We start from the raw sequence: 14069 nt of genomic DNA, 5'->3' as shown, positions 1-14069 counted from the left end.
ATAACCAGAATGACGTGAGTTCGAGGCTAAACACAGCAGCGGGGCGGAAGCTCTCAGAGAGGTGCTTGCCCTACGCAGTCAGGCAGTCAATGTTGTGGTGCCTGATGTCTTTGGCAATCACTTGTATCTGGCAAGCATGCGTTAAAAACCTCGCTTTATTTTTGTCAGAACTTCATGAATGACTTCCTCTGGATGCTGAGAACTATTTATTCCTTTTGCATGTGTTTTGTCGGGCAGACACTCCTGCCACGACGGTTAACAATGACAAGTGTCAGTCCCCTGAGTCTGACGTGGCCTCCAGGACTCCAGGACTCAATGGATGATTGCGATTTGTAGCTGCCAGGCTCTGCTTTTCGCTTCCATCCTCGCCACCATTAACAGGTGTCACTGCCCCCAACACTTTCCCCGGAAGTGACGCACCTGGACAGAGCCCACCCGCCCAACTCGGGCTTCCTGCCACAGCGTCAGTTCCCAAGCTTCGCCCCATGCCTGAACTGCCAGGACCAGTCTTGGAACACCCCAGCGCACGCCGCGTGGACGGACACCCGTCAACCTAAGCTCCTGGCCCCGCCCAGCCGGCCGGCTCCGAGCCTCGGGGCGGGGCTTCGTGCTTGTCCGCGAGGAGCGCTTTACGGCCCGAGGCCGTGCTCGTACGACAGGCCGCGGGGTGCTTTGCGGCTGCTCGCTTTGGCCGTGGCCGGAGTCGGTGGCTGCTGCGACCACGGCGCGAGATGAAGCAGAAGCGGAAAGGTGCAGACTGGGGCGGCGCAGGGGGCGGCAGGGGGCGGCGGGTGGGCGGCCGGCGGCGGGCGGAGGAGCTGCACCCAGCCCGCCCGGCGGGGACGTGCTGCCCGGGGTCGGCGGCCGCCTGTGGGCAGTGGGCAGTGCGCCCCTGGAGTCCAGCCTTCCCAGAGTTACCCTGGCGTTGACATAACGCGTCCCCATGACTCTTACAAGATTGTTTTTACCGCCCGTTCCTCGTTGGAAATGTTTTACAGCCGTAAAAGCCCTGCATTATCCTTGGGCAGCGTGGGACTGTGGGGTCTCAGGTGTTGCCGTTTGTGTTACCTGCCGAGTTAGCGCTCACCTGTTCTGTTTAGCTTTTCAGCAGGATGGAGTGAATTTTAAAGATTTTTTTTCTTCGTGCACTCCTGTGGGCAGTTGGTCGAACAATGTCCGAATAACGCTAGGGATTGTGAATTCCTTGCTCCGTATAAGTAACTTTCCGAATTCAGGCTGCTTCCTAGGAGGTGGGGAGGTGCTGGGCAGCCAGGAAGCGCCCCTCGGAAAGTAGCCGTGTCTTCGGAGGGCTGGGACTCTAACTCAGGTGCTTTCAGTTGACTGCCTCCCGCGCATCCAACTCCACGGGTCCCACGTGTGTTTTTCTCTCACTTTGACCAGAGAGAACGGTTTTACTCTTTGGGCCTCTGAGCGTTGACTTAGAAATTACCTGTTAGGGGCCTGACGCCGTGGCCTAGCGGCTCAAGTCCTCGCCTTGCACGCGCCAGTATCCCATGTGGGTCCTGGTTCCCATCCAGCTCCCTGCTTGTGCCCTGGGAAAGCAGTCGCGGATGACCCAAAGCCTTGAGATCCTGCACCTGCTTGGGAGACATGGAAGGGGCTCCAGGCTTTGGACCAGCGCAGTTCTGGTCATTGCGCCCACTTGGGGAGTGAATCATCAGATGGACCATCTTGGAAAAAGAAAAAGGAAATCACCTGTTGCATCGCTGCTTGCACTTTATCCCAGTTGCTGCCCTTTTCATCTGCTTGTATGAACAACTGGTATCCCCGTGGTAATTTGGCTTTGGCGCATTGTTTCATTTATTTCTTAAAATGGTCTTGGGTTTGTGTGTAGGATCCCAATGTTACGGACATGAAATGGGCTCATGAGAAGTCATAGATCTTGGCTGTAACACAGTCAGTAGGAATTGGGAACAAAGCTGTCAGGTTACATTTATTATTGTTGTTGTTGTTTTAATTATGGATATTAATTATGTTGCTTCAAAAGCTTTTTTTCTGGCACTCGGATTATATGTCACTGCTAATTTCATTCTTTTGGTGTTCTCTTTCTGAAAGGATTTATTTACTTGAAAATGTTACAGACAGGGACAAGAGACACAGGAACAGAGATTTCTTTAAATATTCTTTTTATTTTTAATGGAATGCCAGATTTACAGAGAGGAGAGACAGAGAGAAAGACCTCCCGTCTGCTGGTTCACTCCTCAACTGGCTGCAACGGCCAGAGCTGCACAGGTCTGAAGCCAGGAGCCAAGAACCTCTTCCAGGTCTCTCACGTGGGTGCAGGGTCCCAAGGTTTTGGACCATCCTCAACTGCTTTCCCAGGCCACAAGCATGGAGTAGGATGGGAAGTAGAGCAGTCTGGACAGAACCAGCACCCATATGCAATCCCAGGGGATGCAAGGTGAGGACTTCAGCCACTAGGCTATTGTGCCGGGCACAGAAAGAGATCTTTCTCTCCTGGTTCACCCCCCCGAGTGTTCCCAAGACTCAAGGCTGAACCAGGCCAAAGCTGGGGGCTTCATCTGCATCTGCCCGTGGGTGTCAGAGACCCAGGTGCTTGGGCCATCTTCAGCTGCGTTTTGCAAGCCACGTGTGGGGAGCTGGATTGGAAGTGGAGCAGCTGAGACACGAATGGGAGCCCAGGTGGGATACTGACATTGCAGGTGTTGGGTCGTCGTCCGTTGCTTTCCCAGGCCACAGGCAGGGAGCTGGATGGGAATCAGGGCTGCCGGAATTAGAACCAGCACTCATTTGGGATCCTGGCATGTGAGGAGGTGAGGACTTTAGCCTCTAGGCTACCACACCGGGCCCTGATTGATATGATTTTGTAGCACTTCTTTTATTTTGGTAGACTTCTCTCGCATTGTTTTGTGTGTATTAGTCTTCTGCCATTAGGGACAGCATGGCTCAGTGAAAACGGAAGGAAGTTTCCATGAAAAGACCTGGGTTTGAATCTTAATGATGCCATTGACACTGGTGTTTAACTTGCCTGAGCCCCATTATTTACATCTGTGAAATGGAGCAGCCATATACCTTCCTTACAGTACTAGCACAAGGTTTCCAGTGAGACAAGTGAGTGAATCCGCTCTCCAGAGATCAGAGTGTTCCGGCTGTCTTTACACATCAGTCTTCAGTACTGGCAGAAAGCCGCTGGCTGCTGGGCCACAGCTTTTGTCGTCTGGAAAAAGACTGGCATTGGTTGCTCTGAGGAGAAGCTCAGATTGCCTGAGTGGGATAAGTGTCCATTTTTGAACTGATCACGTGTGATTGAGGGGCTGGGTTGTAGTAAGAGCATCTCGTCTCCTGGTGCCTGTGGATGACAAGGGGGCAAGTCCCACTTACCATGGTAGGCAGACAGTATCTTTAGAAATATGTCTATCGGGCCCAGAGTGGTAGCCTAGTGGCTAAAGTCCATGTATTGTGTGTGCCAGGATCCTGTATGTACGCCGGTTGTGTCCTAGCTCCTCCACTTCCCATCTTGCTCGCTGCTTGTGGCCTGGGAAAGCAGTTGAGGACAGCCCAAGTTTTTGGGACCATGCACCCCTGTGGGAGACCCGGAGGAAGTTCTTTGCTTCGGTTTGGCTCAGCTCCTGCCATTGTGGTCACTTCGGGAGTGAACCTGCAGACGGAAGTTCTTCCTCTCTTCTCCTCTCTCTGTATATCTGACTTTCCAGTAAAAATAAATAAATGTAAAATAAAAGAAATGTGAATATTAAGGTCCCTACAAGTGTAGAGCCCTTGTTTCTTTTCTGTGCTGAGCCTGCAGTGCAGGGGCTGAGCTTCATCCCATGGTGGGTCTTTATGGGATAAGCAGCCATTCCTGGGCTGTGGGTTCACTCTGCTCTGATGGTCAGTTCCTGTCCCTAAATGTTGCTAACCCTGAAATATGATGCAAGTGTTAATAGAGGCTAAGCGTCTCTTATCCGCACCAGAAATGCTTCAGACTTTCAAGTTTCTCTAATTTTTGGAGTACTTGCTTCTCTGTTTGAACATCCCCAATGAGAAAATCTGGAACCCAGAGTGCTCCAAATTGTAAAATTGTTCCAGCATCGTGTCAGTGCTCAAAGCTGTCTCAGGTTTGGGAGCATTTTCCAGTTCACATTTGGGATGCTTCACCTGTAACTAGAAACCCATGGATGGAGGGGCGTTCTTTGACACTTTGGACCTTTCCTGTGCAGTTAGGTTCTTTCCCCTTATGTTTATATCTACTAAACTTTCCTAAATCTTTTCCTGTTTCTGTTTTATTCTTGTTGTATCTGTGCTCCTGAAGGGAGCCTTTCCTGTGTGTAGTGAGGTCTGCTTTAAATAAAAGTACAAAGGAGATCAAATTATAAACAACATAGGTGTGTCTTAAGAACTTTGGCTACTGATTTGGCATATGTATAATGATTTTGGAAGGAAAATTCTTACTAAAGATTTTTAGTCTTCACTGAGTAATGTGATTCTAAACTTGTTGAATATTCTTTTTGCAGGTGAGCTCAGCACTGCTGAGCTGATGATGCTGACGATAGGAGATGTGATTAAACAACTGATTGAAGCCCACGAACAGGGAAAAGACATTGATCTGAATAAGTAAGTGCATCTGTGTGCAGCCCACAATCTCGTTCTTAGCTCGCAGGTCGTGTTTATGAACGTACCCAATACTACTTATTTTTTCCTTTTTTTTTTTCAAAGATTAATTTACTTATTTGAAAGGCAGAGTTACAGAAAGAAGGAGGGACAGAGAAAGATCTTTCATGCACTGGTCTACTGCCCAAACAGCCACAATGACCAGGGCAGGGCCAACCTGAACCAGCAGCCACAAAGAACAGGAAAGGTGGTCAATTCTAGAGCAATGCAAAAGAATAAAGGTTACTTCCTCGGGGTTGGAGATTGGATTGTGCCCAGTTCTGACCCTGGGCCCTCCTTGGTAGTTCTCTGCTTTCCTGTTTGGAGCCTGTGGGTAGAAAAAGTCTTCTGTTGGTGAATTTTCTTCTGTTTGTCTGATATTTGCAGATCTTAAAGCCACTAACGTCACCTGGTGAAGGGGTGGGGAGTGACTGGAGTTAGCGTTGTTATCGGGCACCCTTATGAGAGCCTTGCTGGACATGTTATCATTATGAGCTTGATAATGCTAGATGTCTTCATTTCAGGGTGAAAACCAAGACAGCTGCCAAACATGGCCTTTCAGCACAGCCCCGCCTGGTGGACATCATTGCTGCGGTCCCTCCTCAGTACCGAAAAATCCTGGTCCCCAAGTTGAAGGCAAAACCCATTAGAACTGCCAGTGGGGTGAGTGATCCAACTCGGGAGAAACTGATACAGTAGGTGTCTGCTTGCCAGGAATCCCTGTCTGTAACAGCCAGCAGGTGAGGTATTACAGGGGCTTCGGAGTCCTAACATCCATCCGCCACAGTAGAGCACTGGAGGGCAGAGGGGGAAACTGCCCAGAAAAGTGCAGGAGGCTGTGAAGTCAGTGAAAGTGTAGACTGAGGCTGGGTGACATCCGCAGATGATAAATGTTGGTATGTGGTGTAAGCTGATTGCTTTCAATATAACTGATAAATTATAAAAAGTACTTTTAACAGACATTTAATATTGCAAGTTAGCTGTATATACAGCAGCTGTGAAGTGAGTGATAGCAGGAGCACTGTGGGTATGAGGCCCCTGCAGACACAGGGATGAGGCAGCCAGCACACAGTAGGAAGCCTGGTGCCCACTTCACTGGTAGGCGGTGCTCAGGTAAGTGAAGAGCAGTCCTGTACGGTAGTGGGAGTGAGGGCACAGGGAGCTCAGGGGCAGAGGTGGAAATGATGCACAAGGTGCGCTGTGGAGGAGGAGCAGTGCAGACAGCTGACTGGCAGGTTGCTAGTTCATTTGGGAGAGCAGCAGGGCATGAGGTCATAGAGTTAACCACGGAGAAGCTTGTAAAAGTTGCTGCTGCTGTTTGTGGTCCTGCACCCGCTGTGTTTGGCAGTCTCACCGTGTAACGCTTCTGAGTATTGCTCTAAGTTGATTCTTCTCTCTGACCTCTTCCCAACCTTCAGACTCAGGTTGCCTGTCTCACATCTGCTCTCCGGCTGCCTTCCACTCTGAAGTGCACTGTCACCATCAGAGTTCATGGTGCTGGCCCTCACTCAGTTTTCCACTGTGAAGTACTGTGTCTGTTCCTATCGGCAGTGGTAGGAATGGTTGGCCTTTATTGCTTCTGGTTTAGATTGTTTGAGTCATTTTGTAACAGCTGGATTTTGTTTTATCCACAGTAAATCCGTCTTCAATAGTGTCATCAGAGTGTTCTATCAGAAGTGTCAGAAACACACAAATGATTGTCACTTCCATTCGACCAGCTTTGCTGTCTCCATGTGTTTATTCTTCCTGGTAGTCTGTTGGTGGTTTGGTTTTGTGTGGAACAGTCTTAGATGTTTGGGAAAATTGAGCAGAAAGCACACAGTGTAGGTTTGCCTCTCTCGGTACTTCAGTCTGCCCATGGTTTGTTCTTGCATCGCTTTGGCACATTTGTTACAATTGCTACTTTGTTATTAACTGAAGCATGCAGTTTGAAACTTTAAAAAACAAATAAAAGATAATCAAAAATACAAAATGTAACAATGAAAAACACATGATAAGGAACAGAGAAAAGATTCAAATTCAGGTCTTCCATGTTGATTCCAGAGTCACTGCCTTTTTTTTTCTTTTTTTTTTTAAGATTCATTTTTATTTGAAAGGCAGATTTTACAGAGACCTGAGAAATAGAGAAATGGAGATCTCCCATCCACTGATTCACTCTCCAAATGGCCATAGCAGCCAGAGCTGAGCCAATCTGAAGCTGGGTGCCAGGAGCCTCTGCTGATTCTTCACATGGGTGCAAGGTCCTAAGGACTTGAGCCATCATCTTACACTGCTTTCCCAGGCTGTATCAAAGAGCTGGATTGAGAGTAGAGCAGACATGACACCAACTGATGCCCATATGGAATGCCAGTGCCACAGGGTGGAGGATCCTCCTGTTAATCCACTGTGCTGGCTTCAAAGTTATTGCTTTTAAGATTTATTTATTTTTATTAAAAAGGCATATTTTATAGAGGGAAGGAGAGACACAAGGAGTTTTCCATCTGCTGGTATACTCTCTAAATGACTGCAACACCCAGAGCTGATCTGATCTGAAGCCAGGAGCCTCCTCTGGGTCTTCCACACTGGTGTATGGTCCCAAGGCCTTGGGCTATCCTCTGTAAGCGGAAATGAGTGGGAAGTGGAGCAGCTGTGATAGGAACTGGTGCCCATATGGGATGCCCATATGCTAGCCCCAAGTCACTCTTTTTAAATTGCAGTGTTCTTGGAAATTTTGTGAATGGGAACTAGTAGGGAAACCATGGGAAGAGGCTCCTTTTTCTCTTTCTTGTAGGCCGGTTGCTTTTGCTGCTTTAATACACTGAAGTTCTAAGTGAAATGTTTGAAAAGTAGAACTGTGTTACTTAAAAATTGTTTGAAAACTGCTGCATGTTGCCTCCTGCCTGTATATCTGAGTGCGCTGAGTCTGGGTGGTGGCTCCCATTCTCCTTGCCAGGGCTGTGCATTGTTTGTGGATTGTCCTAATGCTTTATGTAAGTTTCTTAGCATTTTGTTTTGAAAAAAATCATGTTTTCCTCCTCTGCTGGGTAGGTAGTGTGATTGCAGAGCAGGGATGGGCTGTTCTTATAGTCTTTGCTTACACCAAGCTCTGGGAAGCACAGAGCACGGTGCGTGTGGTAGGCCCTCTGCAAAGATTGTTGACTTAAGTTGACCTCATTAGTAGTTTAGGTGATCGTTTCATCTTAAATAAAAATGTTTGTATGAAAAATCTAAGTTTTAAATTTATTTTTGAGATTTACGAAGTTACCGTTCTAGGGTTTCTGTTTATTATTGCTTAATGATTTAAACTAAATTTTAACTTTTATTATGAAAGATAATCACAAAATTACAGGAATTTTGAAGCATGAAACTTTATTAAAAATTACTATTTTTGTTTGAAAGAGTTACAGAGAGTGAAGGAGAGATACACAGAGAGCATCCTGCACCCTCTGGTTCATTCCCCAAATGCCTACAACAGCCAGACTTGGACTGGTTCAAAGTGGAAGCCAGTAGCTTCTTCTGGGGATAGTCCAAATCCTCAAGCTAGCCGCCGTTGTTTTCCCACTAGGGAACTGGATTGTGTGTGGAGCAGCCAGGACTCAAACCTGTGTCCGCATAGGATGCTGGCACTGTAGGGAGAAGCTTAACCGGATACACCGTAGCAGCAGCCCCAGTGCAAAGAACTTTTAAACCAGTGGAGAATAGATGGAAAACCTATGTCTTTAAATGTTAGGATATCTTGCAGGAATAAGAACATTTTCTTACATCACTACAATCTAGCCATCAAAACCATATCACTGATACGTTACTGTCATCTGTAAACTTCATTTGAGTTTCATCAGCTGTTTAAACAGTGTTCGTTAGGACTGAGTTCAGAATCATGTGCTGTGTTTAGTTGTACTGTCTGTTTTGGATACTTCCTCTCTTTCCTTGAGTTCATGGTCTTGATACGCGAAGATTTTGGGCTAGCCATTTTGTAGCATATCCCTGAATTTGTTTTTATGAAGTGTTTCTTCATAGCAGGATTGATTCATCTTTGGCAAAAATAACAGAATTGTGTAGTGATACCATGTCCCTGTAGAAATGTGCACACTTACGTACATAGCACACTTCCATCTGTGTTTCTGTGAGTTCACAATACCTTCACAGTTCCTCCTCCTACTTCATGTATTTGCAAATTCTTCTTCTCATTATTTATTTATTTATTTTTGACTCGTGGTTCTTTCTCTGCCAGCAAGAAACCTTGCTTGCCCCACTGCCTTTGGTATCATCAGTCATATTTCCACCAGCAGCTGCCTTCTAAAGCAGCTGCCTTTCTCACCTAATGTGAACTCGCACATACTTCTGAGAATGTTTTGTACACAGATTCAGTTTTACCCCTGTTTAATAGTCCTTCCTCTAAACATTCAGATGCCATAGTCTATGAGGAGTTAGAATAGCAAAGTTAGGTTTCATTTTATAGAATTATGTAATTTTTTCTTTGTAGCCGGTTTTGATAGAGAAAAACAGAATAACTTTATTTTTTTTTTATTTTTATTTATTTATTTATTTATTTATTTTTTATTGTTGCTTACATTGTATTATGTAGTACAGTTTTATAGGCGCTGGGGATTCCCCCCACCCCTCCCATACCCCTCCCCCCATGGTGGATTCCTCCACCTTGTTGCATAACCATAGTTCAAGTTCAGTTGAGATTCATTGCTTGCAAACACATGCCTAGCATAAAATTCAGTGTCTTATTGTCCAGATAAGTTCAGTGGCCTCTTGGGGAGACCTTCTATGGTCTGAAGATAGGTCTAACAGAGTAAAGATCCGGTCAGTTAAAAGCCCCAACAAGGCCTCAGTATCAATATATTGGAACATTATGGAATTAATTGACATAGTATTGGGTAAACAATATGTTAAAAATAATGCAAGTTTCATTCTTCGAAACATCTGGGTTGAGACAGTATCAATGACAGGTTCAAAAAATAACAAACAACCATACAAAAATTACAGGTTAAATCAAGGCAAACATGTGGTATCTAATCTTTTGGGATTCACTCATTTCCCTTAGCATTATAGTTTCCAGTTGTGCCCATTTAGCCACAAAGAACTGCATTTTGTTTTTTTGAATAGCTGAGTAGTATTCCATGGAGTAGATGAACCAAAGCTTTCTTATCCAATCTTCTGCTGATGGGCATTTCGGTTGCTTCCATGTTTTTGCAATTACTGATTGTGCTGCGATGAACATAGGGATGCATGTTGGTTTGTCGTAAAACAGGTGTTTTGGATATATTCCTAGGAGTGCTATTGCTGGGTCATATGGTATGCAGATTTTGAGTTGTTTGAGTGTTCTCCAGACTGATTTCCATAGAGGCTGTACCAATTTGCAGCTCCACCAGCAGTGGAGTAGGGTTCCCTTTTCCCCGCATCCTCGCCAGCAAGCGTCGTTGGTGTTCTTGTTTATGTGGGCCAATCTTGCTGGTGTTAGGTGGTACCTCATCGATGTTTTAATTTGGATTTCCCTTATTGCTAGGGAGCTGGAACATTTTTTCATATGTTTGTTTGCCATTTGGACTTGTTCCTTTGTGAAATGTTTGCCCATTTCCCGTGCCCATTTCTTGAGTGGCTTGTTCGTTTTGGTTTTTTGGCTGTTTTGAAATTCTTTGTATATCCTGGAAATTAGCCCCCTATCGCCTATATCGTGTGCAAAGATCTTCTCCCACTCTGTGGGTTGCTTTTTTACTTTGTTGATTGTTTCCCTTGCTGTACAGAAGCTTCTTAGTTTGATGAGGTCCCATTTGTTTATTCTGTTCTCAACTGCTATTGCTTTTGGTGTCCTTCTTAGAAAGTCGGAACCTACTCCTAGGTCTTGCAGGGTATTTCCTACATTTTCTTGCAAGAGTTTGAAGGTTTCTGGATGTAGGTTTAGGTCTTTTATCCATGTAGATTGGATCTTGGTGTATGGTGATAGATGTGGGTCTATCTTTTTGTTTCTACAGGCTATCAGCCAGTTGTCCCAACAACATTTACTAAAGAGGCCTTCCCACTTGCTTGAGTTGTCATTGGTCTTTTTGTCAAAGATTAATTGGCTGTATTTGTGTGGGTTCCCTTTTGGTGCTTCTATTCTATTCCATTGATCTTCCTTTCTGTCTTTGTGCCAGTACCAGGCTGTTTTGATAACCACTGCTCTATAGTATGTCCAGAGGTCCGGGATTGTGATTCCCCCTGCTAACTTCTTATTTTTCAGGATGGTTCTAGCTATTCGTGGTTTTCTCGTTTTATACTTAATTTACTCTAAATAGTATAAGCTGATATGTAAAATTATGGTGCACAATTTAAAGATGGTTAATGTTGGGCTCGGTGCGATAGCCTAGCAGCTAAAGTCCTCACCTTGAACGCACCAGGATCTATATGGATGCCAGTTCTAATCTCGGCTGCCCCGCTTCCCACCCAGCTCCCTGCCTGTGGCCTGGGAAAGCAGTGGAGTATAGCCCGAAGCCTTGGGACCCTGCACCCGTGTGGGAGGCACGAAAGAAGCTCCTGGCTCTTGGCTTCAGATTAGCTCAGCTCTGGCTGTTGTGGCCGCTTGGGGAGGGAAGCATTGGGCGGAATATCTTCCTCTCTGTCTTTTCTCCTCCCTGTATATCTGCCTTTCCAATAAAAATAAACAGTCTTTTTTAAAAAAAGATGGTTGATGTGGAAATGTGCCAACTCTTATAGCAAGCTAAAGAAACACAGCACTACCAAGGTCTTCTAAACCCCTGAGTGCCCCGCAGATCGCATTGCTTTCCTTCTTTCTGTTAGATAGCCACAGTTCAGAATTTTGTATTCATTTTTTGCATCAATTTTGATTTATCTTTCTTTGTGTAGATTGCTGTTGTGGCTGTGATGTGTAAACCCCACAGATGCCCACACATCAGTTTTACAGGAAATATCTGTGTGTAAGTATGATGATTTTTATTGTGCATGTATATTTTGATTGAAATAAGTGCTCTAGAACCCTTGGTCAGTACAAGCTGTTGGTATTTAAAAGTTTGATTTAATAGATTATAGTTCTCTGACACAAGCAATCACTGATGGTATACATAGTGCTTTAAAAATGAAATATATAAAGACTTTTCTAAAAAGGCTTATGTGTTTATCTGAAAAGTAGAGTTACAGATCAATTTCGCGCTGGGTCAAGATGCTGGCTTCACAGGCGGCAGCTTTACGTGCTGTACCCCAACACTGGCCCCCACTAGAAAGATTTTAATTTGTTACAATAAGCAATGCAAAAGTGTGTGGATGACTTGATATGTGAAACATGAGCTGCCAGAATTCCAAATGTCAGAAATTTAACATGGATTCAGAAGAGAATAAAGTTATCCTTAGAAACAGCTGTTGGAGCTTTAGACTTCAGGTATTGGGAAGAATGACCAGAAACGTACTGTGATCGTAGGTGGGAAGGTGGAGTGAGAGGAAGGGTTTTCTGAGTGTGGTTAGCAGAGAACACTGAGTGTGGACCCAAACTTAGGAAAACTTCAGCTGCCCTTAGTCCCCACAAACTCAAATCTCCAAAGTGGCAGTGACTATAGTCTTTGGAAAAAAGAGTGTCATTTTGTTCCATTAATATTTATCTCACTTGCTTTTCAGTAGAAAAAGTATTGCTTTACAGATAAAATTTGAAAATGAAGCTTACTTGTTAGGATTTTGGGGAACTGTGAGTACTTGAACTAAGTTGCTGAGCTAGGTTTTCCTGGTTTTTGGCTGTGTTGGCAGATACTGCCCTGGTGGACCTGACTCCGATTTTGAATATTCCACTCAGTCATACACTGGCTATGAGGTAAGTCCTGCCGCAAATGATGCTTCACTCAGAGTGGTTTTGCAAGTACTGGCTTTCTAAACATTAAGACTTTTTTTTTTCTCTGAGCCCTGGGTGGTCCTCCGAGATAAAAGAATTATAAATTTCCTTGAAGACTCAGGAGAGGAGCTTTCTCTGGTCCTTACTTATTTCCAGCTCTGGCTCCCCATTATCTCTTGCACTGACCATCAGAGTTGCTCAGGAGCCCCAAATTAGCTTAGATAGACAGAGACTAGTATAGAAAGTTTTGAACACACAGGAAGAAGCCAGCTGGCCTGTAATTGCTCAGCCTGTACCCCGCTGGTCAGGCTCCCGATTTGGCTTTTCCTAGTCCTCACTAGGTAGGATGTGGAGTTCAGTTGTTCCTCACTTATTAAGTTATTGGGGATTTCTGTGCTCACTCGCCTAAAAATGTTCTACTCTTCAATTGTCAGTATATGGCTTGTTAAAATTACAACTTTTGGTTGCCCTTGAATGCACAAAGTTCTGCAAAATCTTGCTTGAATACTATAAACTGCTCAGTTTAAATTTTTTTAAAAAAAATTGTTAATGCAGTAGATGTATTCATTGTCTACTAGTGCCAAGTGTTCTGATCACTGAAGAATGCCTAGGCAAATGTATGTTATTTGTATAGCCTAAACACTTCTTCTGTAAGTGCTTTGCAGCGTTAAACCTTATGACAGTATTTTGAAGATAGACATTCTTATCGCCCCACTTTACACCTGAGGCAAATGAAGCACAGATTTACACAATTAGCATGCAAAAACACACTGCTAGAAAGCAAGAGACATAGTTTTTTAAACATTATTTTCTTGAGATAACAACACAGTTTGAATTTGCATTACAGTCAAAAGCTTTTTGGTTCTACTAAGTAAAGAGCTAGGTACATAAAAAGGAAAAAGATGACAGCCCAGCAAGAAAACAGGCCAGGGCTGCACACGGTAATCAAAGGAAAAAATGCTTTACGTCACTGAAAATTAATTTAAAAATAATTAAGATTTAAAACAAAGTTTGAACAATTAGGCATTTCCAACAAAAACAATACACTTAGGGATTCCTTCCTTCTTTTCAAATTTTAGCCCACACTTAAAAGGGACAGTATGTGGTGTTTGTCCTTCTGTATCTGACTAATTTTACTCAATGTGATGTCCTGCATTTCCAGTCATTTTATTGCAGATAATAGAATTTATTCCTTTTTCATCTGTTCGTCTAGTGATAGACACTTTGGTTGATTTCATTTTCAACTGTTGTGAACAGTACAATGAATGTGGTAGAGCGGGTGTCTGATCCAATGACTTCCTGTGTTTTGGGTAAATAACCTTTTAGTGGGATTGCTGGCTCTTACAGGAAGTCTATCTAGATTTTAAGATATATCCATGCTGTTTCCCACAGTGGCTGCACTAATTTACATACCCACCAACAGTGTAGAAGTTGCGCTTCTCCTCATCCTCACCAGCATTTTTGCTCTCTGCTTTTTGAGTGTTAGCCATTCTTCTAGGAGTAACATGATAAAGAGTGTTTTGATTTGCATTTTCCTGATGGTTAGTGTTGTTGAGCCTTTCATGTATTTGATACCCAGTTGTTGTCCTTTGAGAAGTGTGTATTCAGGTCCTTTGTCTACTTAGCTGGATTTTTTTTG

The 14069-nt window shown here is 44.4% G+C and overlaps 1 protein-coding gene across 3 annotated transcripts in view; it reads left to right on the top strand.

Annotated features, from left to right (window-relative positions):
* The first annotated feature begins 676 nt into the window (after positions 1–676).
* The window catches only part of ELP3 (elongator acetyltransferase complex subunit 3), a 98106-nt gene continuing 84713 nt past the window's right edge, over positions 677–14069 (top strand). For 2 of the 3 annotated variants that reach the window (XM_040966453.1, XM_040966452.1), the window contains exons 1-5: positions 677–750; positions 4494–4593; positions 5154–5292; positions 11461–11531; positions 12349–12412. In XM_040966453.1, coding sequence (XP_040822387.1) covers positions 732–750; positions 4494–4593; positions 5154–5292; positions 11461–11531; positions 12349–12412 — 393 coding nt within the window. In that variant the 5' untranslated portion in view covers positions 677–731. The remainder of the gene's footprint in view (positions 751–4493; positions 4594–5153; positions 5293–11460; positions 11532–12348; positions 12413–14069) is intronic. The other variant, XM_040966454.1, reaches the window with a different exon arrangement.

Source organism: Ochotona curzoniae, unplaced genomic scaffold (genome assembly GCF_017591425.1).
Source record: "Ochotona curzoniae isolate NIBS_2020 unplaced genomic scaffold, NIBS_Ocur_1.0 scaffold_4505, whole genome shotgun sequence".
NCBI lineage: Eukaryota > Metazoa > Chordata > Mammalia > Lagomorpha > Ochotonidae > Ochotona > Ochotona curzoniae.
The sequence above is the reverse complement of the archived record's forward strand: the minus strand, read 5'-3'. Positions and strand labels throughout refer to the sequence as shown.